Genomic DNA, 11,624 nt, shown 5'->3' with positions numbered 1-11,624 from the left:
TTATATTACCAAAGTATTCGATTGATACCGCTTACAAATTATAGAGATGTAACGTGCTGGGAGGTACGATATAGAGCACTCATTCTAGTTGCAATTTCGTTCACAATTTACGTTGTCATATTCGTTTGAAACGCGTTTGCGTGTCATAACGCGTGGGACCCGACCTTGTTTGGTTGGGAGAGTTGGATTCACTCATCACCAGAATCATTCCTATCGTCACAGTTTTTTTTTATCTTCGTACTTTGGTCAAATCATTCTAGAGGCGTGATCTACATTATTCATTTAGTGAATATCGATGTTTAAATCGCCGATGGAGAAAGGGTCAAAAACCACCATTACTCTCTTTTTCTTTCAACATTCATCCGGTGGGTAGAGAGAGAAACCAAGGGGCTTTAGTGAGTCCCCTTATAAAAGCTGCAACATGAAGCAACTTCATTGGCCATTCAAGCAACAAACAACCAATCTTCTGCGACTCTATTCCGAATCTTCACATTTCACAACAACCAATTAGACCAAAGAGCAAATCATGGCCTCCCCATCAGGAGATGGGTATGCTTATGATGTGTTCCTGAGCTTCAGAGGGGAGGATACCCACAAGTCCTTCACTGACCATCTCTACCGAGCTCTCACAAGGAGAGGAGTCCGCACCTTCCGAGATGAAAATAGTTTGAAAGCCGAAGAAAGGATTGAGAAGGTTTTGGAAGCGATAGCAGCGGCGAGGATCTCCATACCCATATTCTCCAGGTCGTATGCCCATTCATATTGGTGCCTCATGGAGGTCACTTGCATAACCCGATGCGGGTCGATCATCCTTCCCGTCTTCTACGATGTCGATCCGTCTGAGCTACGGACACAGTATGGTCCATTCAGTGAAGCATTAGAGAGACATGAGAGCAATTATGCAGATCAACTAGTAAGCCAGTGGAGGGATGCATTGACCAACGCAAGCCGAATTGTTGGTTACCATGTCAAGAACATGGCTGCCGGGTATCTCTCTCTCTCTCTCTCTCTCTCTCTCTCTCTCTCTCTATATATATATATATATATATATATATATATATATATATATATATATAAAAACATTTTGGTTAAGGTCGCCATTACATACCTCAAATATGAGTTTTTTTCTTTTTCATTTTTGTTGCTGTTTTCATGAAACTAATTAATCTTATATATGTGATCTACATAATCTGGTTAGTGCGAATCAGGTCTTGGATGGTTCGATTATGACATGTAAGAACAATTTTAGGAGCTTTGAAAAATCAATGGCCTACAATGTATCAATTTTGCTTTCTCATAAAATCGTATTTTTTTTTTCATTAAAAACGATCCAATAGCCAGTTCCTAGTATTTAAACCATGCCGAAACCAATCTACAAGGTGTGATTGGTCGACACAACCTGTACATATGATTGCTGGCTCGTTTGGACTGTCAGATCGACATGATCAAATATTATTATATATATGAAAATTTGATACATTATCACTGAATTCCTTTTAATTCTATAAGAATAGCCCTGCATAAATGAGATTAAAAGTGCAAGACTAGTAAGAGCCTTTTGTTATTTATCAATTGTATACCTTTTGTAGTTTGTTATTTTCATCTTTTTTTATTTTTGATTTATAATTTAGTTTTAAATTATAGAAGGTCATCTAGCTTTTGTATAATCATGGTGGTGCCACTAAGCAATACTTTTTATAATATAGACTCTTATTATATTTATCCTTTGCTTAACTATCTTTTCTAACACATTCTGATTTCTTATAGAATGGAAGTTACTGGTAGGGTTTTATTTTTTGAAAATTGGTCCTCGCCTTATAACCAATTTACAAAATAGTCCCTGCCTTATTCCATTTTGCAAATCATCTTCGCCTTCCTTCTGTAGTTTGATCCATTGTTAACTGGTCACCAAAATGTCCTTCGTCAAATAGTTGTTAGTGTATTAAATTTTTGCAATTTAGTCCCTACCTTATCCCCATTTTACAAATTGGTCCTCTTGTAATGACAAACCATCAATTTGTCTACCCTTCAATAGTTACCGTTACGAAAGCTTACAGCTGGTAACCTCAAGGGCTAATTTGCAAGGGTTAATGAAAACTTAGGTATCAATTTGCAAATATGGCATAATTAAGCCAGGGATATTTTGCAAATTGGCTATAAGGTAGGGACCAAGTTGCAAAAAAAACGTACTAGTAATTACCAGAGTTATCTACTCAAATGAAGTCTATATCTATCTACTTTACCTTAATGTGTAAAATTATTTTTTATATTTTAAATGTGACTTTACAGCAAGTTTGTTAATTTCTAAAGGACATTATATTTAAGTGAAAATAAATCTCTGTAAACAACTATTTTGTACTATGATATTTTAATGCGAAACCCGTTTTTTGAGTGGTTTAAGCCTCTTCACATGCATAAGAGGCCATGTAGGCCTCTTGTCATATCAATGGCCCCATTAGGCTTAAAGGGTTTAATTAAAGATGCAACCTTAATATTGAACTCCATCCATCAATGTTCACTGCATGCTTATCAAATTGTTCAAGTTCTTGTGTTATTATCATGAAATATGAAAATTATAAAAGTTTTTTTTTTCATTATTTTTCTTCACCGTTGGTAAATTCTATTTCTAGGTATGAAGGCTTGGTGGTTGAAGAGATCCTGAAGAGGGTAATGTACATATTAACTGATGAAGATACCAAGAGAGAAGATGAGAAAAAGATGATATCCTTCATCAAGTTGGTGTTGAGAAAATTAGACGACCTGGACACAGAAGATGAGACTGAAGCAAAGATCATCATGCTTGTTAAGGAGCTATCTAGCCAACTGATTGTTGAAGACCTCGATGTGGAAACGTTGGAAAAACTTGTAAAGCTCATTAAGAATATTTGGAAGGAACGAACTGGTGAAGAAATTGATAAAAAAGTTGAAGAAAATATCATCTTGGTTGTGAAGAAGGTAGCGAGTGACCTGTCCCGTGAAGAAGAGGAGAAAAAACGTGTTCTTATAATAAAATATGTGATGATTTGGTTGGATTTTGAAGAAATAGATGAAGAAGCTGAAAATGAGTCACAGTTAATCCTACTCGTCAGGGGGAGAATGAGTCGGTTATCCATGGAAGAAACTGATGAAACGATAGAAGAAAAGCTCATCCAATTTGTACAGAGGGTACTGAGTGAACTAACTCATGCAGAACCCGATGAAGAAACCGAAGATCCTGACCAGCTTCTGAATCTTATCATGGCACTAGATTATCTAAACAATGAAGAAGAAACCAGAAACAAGTGATGAAGAAATAGGAGATGCTCTCCGTCTTATAAATTTTATCAGTGCACTAAATCATCTAAACAATGAAGAAAGCAGCGACAAAGCACCAGAAAGTGATGAAGAATTACAGGAAAGTGATGATGACGACATCAAAGTTTTGCGGTGTCACTCATTGGCACGTTAACGATTGTCGATTAGGATGGAGGGTAAAGATGAACAATGTGGCTATTGAGCAAACTAAAGAAGATTAGTTTCCTTGTAAAACAAATTGTTTCACACACACTTTTAAAGCTTTTTTTTTTTTGTTTGGATGCTAGTTTGATCATCCAATATGTCAACCAATAAACTTTAGCTGATGTTCTCTTCTTGTTAGGATTATTGGAAATTTACAATGGGTTGTTTTCCACGTTTTAATTTCAAGTTGAAATTGTCTTGCTTTGCTGTTAAAATCAGACTGATCGAATATTTTATTCACATGGTAGTTTCTTATATATAAACATTCATTAATTTAGCTTAATGTTGTAACTTCATTTTAAAAGATCTTTAGGAGATAAGGGTAGGAGCTGATTTTATTGGTTATGATATATTTTTTTTCGACAGAGAAAGCTGGGGTTAGGCAGACCCCCACCAGTTATACAACCATACCATTGGGATTTGAACTTGCAACGTCCCAACACAAGGTGACGTGCACTAACTGCTCCTATGAAGCCCTCCCGTTGGTCTTCAGAATTCATGATTATCGATGAGGATTTTTTCAAAAAAAGACATAACAAAGCACTTTCGGTGGATTCAGTGTGACATATATCGGTGATATTTTGAAAATAGCCCCCCAAAATGCAAATATTATCTTACTGTTTTATACTTCAAAATACCGCAATAATTTCAAAATGTCGTGGTATTTTCCTTAAAATCTAAATATCACGTTGTTATCTTGATATTTACGTTTTAGGTGCGAGATGTTAAAAAAATAAAATAAAGTGCACTAACAATGTTATATCTGGGTAAATTAAAATGCAATGTTTTAGTTTTAATTTTATATACAAAACATGGTCAAAAGGATGAACATACAAGAGCTCCACACACCTGGCTAAGTGACTGGCTTAAGCCATTCAAGTTGAAGGTCATAGAGTTCAACACCCAGAGTGTGTATCCCTTGTCACAAGGCCAAAGCCAATAGAAAACTATCCCTAATAGGTAGGGGTGTCAACGGGTCGAGTTTGACCCGGATCCAACCCATGACAAACCCTATAGGGTCAGGGTTTGGTGATAAATTAGAAGGTTCAAATAGAATCAGGGTCGGACCCAAAGGGTCCGATTAATATGTGGAGCCAGGTATGGGTTGTGAACTTTCATACCGACACAGGCCCGACCCGAGTTTTGACTAAGATCTGTAATTTTTTAATGTAAAATGGATAATATATATATTTAGCAGGTATGGTCTGGGTTTATGTAATTCTTATAGGATCTGGGTATGGTTTCTCTTATAGCAGGTCCGATTGGCCTGAACCCGGTACCAGCATCTCAAATCATGTCTGGGTCTGGTTCTACCTGGGTCCGAACCAAACCCGACCCATTGACACCCCTACTAACAGGCAAGTGGAGAATACTTGTGGAGTTTTACTTTGTAAGCACGGAAACAGGGCAATAGACAATTTGGCAAACAAAATTTGAAGGTTAAGTTAGGTTATAGGAACTGCAGGACTCAAATTAAATACCCAGTAAAATCCGAAACCAAGATCTAGTAAAATAAAATCTATCATCGAGTTTTTTCAAAAAGTATTTTTCTAAATAAATTTACCCTTGAGGTCCCTCCTTGCCCACCGGGGTGTACACTAAAATGCAATAGTTGAGGATGTTCTAATTATGTGTTAAAAACAATGACCATAAACATAACGTATTAGAAATTTACAATATAGGAGAGCTAATAGGCAGGGCTACAAACATATCGGATATGGTTGGATATTCCATCAGAATCTGACATATTTTTTGGGACATGGACCCTTTAAGTAAAATCCTAATGTGGATTAGGATCGAATTCAGATATACTCAATCGGATCACTTTCAGATTCGGATCAGCATTTTAGGTTGGATGTGAAGTTGATCCAAATCAAAATGGACAGAATACATTTTTACATGTAAATAGCTTGTTTTGTTTTTTTTTCCCTGATCCAGTATTACCACATGTATTTCGGATTCGGATTCAGATTCAATTTAACTTTCTCGGAACTGATTCAGATTTGGATCTGGATTCAGATATACTGTTTGCATTTTGGATTCAGATTTGGATACAATAGGATCCGGTCCGAATCCGACCTGTTTCACCCCTACTAATAGGTTATAATAAATCATTCCTCATTTTTAACATACTAACTCTATATATGATTAATATGTAGCTTCGGGAAGCTACAAACATGATCTTGCCATTGATTAGGTACTCCATAAGGAATGGTTTACTATACTCTATTAACCAATCAGTAGGGGTGAAAATGGGTTGGATTCGGGCCGGATCCTGTCAGATGTGAATCTGAATTCAAAATGCAAACAATATACTCGAATCCATATCCAAATGTGAATCAGATCTTAGAAGGTTAGATTGAATCTGAATCCGAAATATATGTGGTAATACTGGATCAGGAAAAAAATAAAAGAAAAAAGTTATTTACTTGTAAAAATGCATTCGGGTTGGATTTTTATTCGGATCAACTCCAAATACGACTTAAAATGCTGATCTGAATCCAAAAGTGACCTGATTGAGCAGATCTGAATCCGATCCAAATCTACATTTGGATTTTAGTTAAAGTGTCCATGTCTGAAAATATATATCGGATTTAGGTCGGATACCCAACTATATCCGATCTGTTTGCAGCCCTACCTATTAGCTCTCCTATATCTATTACTCGATGACTTATATATTAATCAAATAAATAAATAAAAGATAAGAAAATGTCATGATTACTTCTAAAACCACTAAATAAATAAAAGACATTATCCTAAGTTAGGACTAGGCCACCATTAGTCATTTACTGACAAGAAATGAATTGAACTTCAAGATCTTCAATAATTTTGCTTAGAAGAGTCAACTGAGTCTGGACCCAGTCAAGTCTTGACAGAGTCTGGACGAGTTTTTGCTCTAGACAAGTCTGCCCACTGGGTTGACCCAGTAAATGGGTGATCCTAATCAAGTCAACTGAGTCTGGACCGAGTCAAGTCTTGACCGAGTCTGGACGAGTTTTTGCTCTAGATAAGTCTGCCCACTGGGTTGACCCAGTAAATGGGTGATCCGAATCAAGTCAACTGAGTCTGGACCGAGTCTGGATGAGTTTTTGCTCTAGATAAGTCTGCCCACTGGGTTGACCCAGTAAATGGGTGATCCGAATCAAGTCAACTGAGTCAATGAGTTGAGTGATGAGTTTTTAAACAATGCAGTAGATGACAAAAACACAACATCAACCTCAACCACAAGCCATAGCACGTTGCATGATAAACAAGTGGATGTGTATGGTTGGACTCATTAACAAAAATGGATGGAAGTGAATGTGTATGGTTGGACTCATTCACCTCCATCCACTCAATGTGTCACACAAGACAAGACCGATGGGTCCCAACACTTTTAATATACTTTCTCTTACTACCCCACCTTAAACCATGGTTTGAAAACTCAGTGACTTATCCCATAAAGCAGAGGAGAAAAAACTTGTGCTCATAAAAAATGTGATGAGCGAGTTGGATAATATTGAGAAATAATTGAAGCTGAAACTGAGTCACAGATAATCCTACTCGTGGTCAGGAGGGCAATGAGAAAGTTATCCGTGGAAGAAGAAACCGATGAGACGATAAAAGAAAAACTCAACTGATTATTAGTACATAAGGTAATGATTGAACTCGTCGTAAGGGCAATAAATCAGTTGTTCTTGGAAAATAGTATAGAAGAAAAGCTCATCCTATTTGTGCAGAGGGTACAGAGTGAATTACCTAATGCACTAGATTATCTAAACAATGAAATAGGAGATGCTCTCGGTCGCATGAATTTTATCAGGTCACTAAATCCTCTAAATAATGGAGAAACCACCGACGAAGAAGGTGATGAAACGATTGAAGAAAAGCTCATACTATTTGTAGACGGTACTGAGTGAACTACCTGATGCACTAGATTATCTAAACAATAAAATATGAGAAATAGGAGATGCTCTCAGTTGTATGAATTTTATTAAGACACTAAATCCTCTAAACAATGGAAAAACCACCGACGAATAAGGTGATGAAACGATAGAAGAAAAGCTCATCCCATTTGTACAAAGGGTACAAAGTGAACAACCTGATGCACCAGATTATCTAAACAATAAAAACAGGAGAAATAGGAGATGCTCTCGGTCAAATGAATTTTATCAAGGAACTAAATCCTCTAAACAATGGAGAAACCAGCAACGAAGAAAGTGATGATGACGATCAGAGTTTTGTGGTGCCTCTCTTGGATAACGTGTTAACGATTTTTTATTAGGATAGAGGGTAAAGATGAACGATGTGGCCATTGAGAAAATTAAAGAAGAGAAACTTTTAAACCATCGAGTTAGTCTCCTTGTAAAACAAATTGTTTCACACACTTTTTTTTATCATTTTTACATTGAAAATTTTGCAGGTGTTTATTCTCTCTTGAACCTCTCTTTTGCATTAGATTTAGAGCCTCCCCATTTCTATGAGACTCCACATCAAAGATAAATTTCAATCAGTGCAATGTATGCAACTTCAGCTCTCACACTTATAGTCATGTATTATAGCTTTTTTTGATGACGAGAAACACCACCGAAGTTAGGGAAAACCCGGGTGGGCCCACGACTACCCTGCCTTAGGTGGCGCACCTTTGAAATCCACAGACACACCAGTGCACCAGCGGGGATTGATCTAGGGTCTTCAATGCAATACCTTCACAACCCCTCTGCTGGCCATGTGGGCTTGCCATATGTTATAGTTAGTTAAGCAACCTAGTCAGGGAGAGCCAAGTAGAGGCCAGGGTGGGCTAAAAAATTCCCCACAGTAGGGTTTGGACTAAGGTGGGTAGTGCCCACCCTGATACCAAAAGCAAGTCCGCTAGCCCGATGGCCAGAGCCTGTTAGGGTTTCATGAATCCAAAGAATGAAGAAATTTGGACAGATGTCCAATCAAATCAGGCTCATTTATCAAATGGGTCAGATTCAGATTGAGTAGTGTGGGATTTACTCAGATCTGAGTTATAAACGGTAAGATGAATGAGTTCAGAACTTAGACTGGTCCAACCCATTTTACATATTCTATGAAAAAACCAATATGCTTGAACCGTTTTTTGAAAATCCAGTGTCAGAGAGTGTTGGATCACATCTGGTTCCATAACTATCATGTGCTTGGAGTAAGATCCACATGCAAAATTAGAACCATTTATTGAATATTGGAGTCATCACTGGATTTTTAATGCAAACCCAATCCGTTTACAAGCCTACGCTACAAATGTACACACATACAGATGTAAAAGTGAAAGATACAGTTTGGATGTAGCATGCTTTTTTATTTTTTTCTAAAATTTCACCGTACAAATGTAATTTAAATGCATGGTTTTATAGAAAGAGACTCTTAGATCATCCGATTACGATGTATAAGAAGGATCTTTTAGGGCTTAAAAATCAAGGGCGTAAAATTTTCATAAATATGCAAGCATAAAAGATCACATTTCTCGATCCGATTACGATGATCCAATAATCGATTCCAAGCAAATGGACAACACCGAATGCATCTCACTACAAGAAAAATGCTACGTAGCGACGAAAATTGGCGACGGATTTTTTCCGTCGCCAATTTGCGGCGGATTAGCGAGCAAAAACTATTTGTCGCTAACGTTTGAAATATTTGCAAAATTAGCGACGTAAATATCTTCGTCGCTCAAGCCGTCGCTAATTAGCGAGGGATTAGCGACAACATTTTTTCGTCGCCAAAAACGTTACAAAAAATGCTAATTAGCGATGGATTTTTTCTATTCCTAATCCGTCGCTAATTAGCGACGGATTAGGAACGGAAAAATTTCCTCGCTAATTCCGTCGTTAATTTTCGTCCCACATGAGGCACGAAATTTTCGTGGGCTTAGAGACAAAATTAATTCCGTCGCTAAGCCGTCGCTAAGTTTCGAATAACCCTAATCCCAGACAGATTTTCCTTTTCTTCTTTCGCTGCTCTCGCCGTTCCCCACTGTCGTCGTTCGCCGGTCCCACTCCCGCCGGTCCCATCGTCCGCAGACCCCGCCGCCCGAAGGAAGGTAAAGGACGCCCCACCCCCCCTCCTCGCGTTTTCCGGCAGAAGGTCGACCCCCTGCCGGAAATGCAGAGGGTTAACCCCCTGCCGGAAAATGCGGGGGTTAACCCTCTATGTTTTCCAACAGGGGGTTAACCTCCTGCTGTTTCCGGTAGGGGGTCGACCCCCTGCCGGAAAATGCGGGAGTTAACCCCCTGCTGTTCTGGCAGGGGGTTAACCCCCTGCCGAAAAACGCGGGGGTTAACCCTCTGCGTTTTCCGGCAGGGGGTAACCCCCTTCTGTTCTGGAAGGGGGTTAACCCCCTACGTTTTTCGATAGAGGGTTAACCCCCTGCCGTTTCCGGCAGGGGGGGCTGTCTTTCCGGCAGGAGCCCCCTGCCTTTCCGCCACGGGTTAAACCCCCTGCCGGAAAATGTGGGGCTTAACCCCCTGCCGTTTCCGGCAGGGGGTCGACCCCCTTCTGTTCTGGCAGGGGTTAAACCCCTTACCGGAACAGCAGGGGGTTAACCCCCTACCTTTTCGACAAGGGCCCCCTGCCCCCTACCTTTCTGGCAGGGGGTTAACCCCCTGCCGTTTCCGGCAAGGCCCCTATGCCGGAATAGCAGGGGGTTAACTCCTTGCCGGAACATGCAGGGGGTTAACCCCCTGCCTGTTCCGGCAGGGGGTCGACTCACTGGCGAAAAGGCTGGGGGTCGACTCCCTGCCCGAACAGGGGGTCAGTTAACCCCCTACGTTCCATAAGGGGGTTAACCCCCTATGTTCCGTAAGGGGGTCGACCCCTTGCCAGAACAATTTTTTTTTTATTTCGTAGTTACTTTATTTTGAAACAGTATTTTTTTGTGCAGATTTTTCAACGGAATTAGCTCGTGCTCAGCCACCTGTGGTAAGTAAGTGTCAAAAACAATGCAAATCGGGTAAATACCCGTGGTGAGTAAGTGATGCAAGCGTATCACATGTTATTTAATTTATTAGATGTAACACTTTATTGTTCACACACTCACTTAGTTGTTAATATTTAGGGTTGCTTTGTTCGAGTTCGGAGATCATGCTGAGCATGATTTTAATGTATGAATATTGAAGTATTCTTATTTTTGGAGTACGAAGTCCATGCTAGGCATGGTAGTAGTTAGTGAGATATTGAAGTGTGTTTGTTGCAGGTATATGTTTGCCATTTGTTTGATATGAATAATTACAATGTATTGCAATGTTTGATGTAATTGTATCCATGCTTGCATGTAGTTACTTTCAATTTGATTATGACTTCCATGTGAAATTGTATAATGAAAGCATGCTTCAAATGATTGTATCGTGTCATTGATAATTTGCACATGAAAATATTAAGTTATCATTGCATGCATCAAAATTCTTGTTATTGTATGACATCATATATTGCATGATAAATTTGATATGTTCTTCATCGTAGCATTTTAATTATTTTCTTTTAATTCGTTAGGCTATTATTCGTAACATCATAAGAAAATGACTGCAAACCGTGAATGAATGTACCGTAGGATAGTGGACAATAAGTTATCGCATGAATATATGGATGGTGTTGACAGTTTTATTAAATTTGCAACGGCAAGTGTCAGTACAGTGGATCTCACAGGTCAGATTAGGTGTCCCTGCAAGATTTGTAAGAATAATCGATTTGTAGAACCTCATAGTGTTAGACATCACATATACATGAAGAGTATTGTGAGTGATTATCAGAACTTGACGTTTCATGGAGAAGAATTTAGAAACGATTTTGATGCACGGGTGAATGTGATGCAAGATAATCTATATACGGATTTGATATTTGATGCCGCATGAACATAACTGGGTTCTCCTATGAGTTCTAGTAATGTAAGAACTGCCGTAGATGAAGAATCACCAAACGATGCAGCTAGTAGATTTTATGATTTACTTAGAGATGCTGATGAGCCACTTTGGAACAGTTGCGAGAGTCACACTATCTTGTCTGCAGTTCTTCAACATACTGAACACTATGAAGACTGCAGCAAAAAAAACATTTGGCGTAGTAGATGATCCACTACTGTGGAAGGGCCATGACCCTATTACTATCATGAGAGATTACTGGGATGAAAT

General features: G+C 38.8%; 1 protein-coding gene across 1 annotated transcript; it reads left to right on the top strand.

Moving 5' to 3' along the window:
- The first annotated feature begins 367 nt into the window (after window positions 1-367).
- LOC149827298 (uncharacterized) lies at window positions 368-3,775 on the top strand. Its single transcript, XM_090019262.1, has 2 exons — window positions 368-987; window positions 2,631-3,775. The coding sequence occupies exons 1-2, from the start codon at window positions 527-529 to the stop codon at window positions 3,283-3,285; spliced, it is 1,116 nt and encodes a 371-aa protein (XP_089875388.1). The 5' UTR covers window positions 368-526; the 3' UTR covers window positions 3,286-3,775.
- The last annotated feature ends 7,849 nt before the right edge of the window (window positions 3,776-11,624 follow it).

The sequence above is a fragment of the Nuphar pumila genome, chromosome 10 (genome assembly GCF_984573655.1).
Source record: "Nuphar pumila chromosome 10, dmNupPumi1.hap1.1, whole genome shotgun sequence".
In the NCBI taxonomy this organism is placed as follows: domain Eukaryota; kingdom Viridiplantae; phylum Streptophyta; class Magnoliopsida; order Nymphaeales; family Nymphaeaceae; genus Nuphar; species Nuphar pumila.
This window is presented reverse-complemented; position numbering and strand designations above follow the sequence as displayed.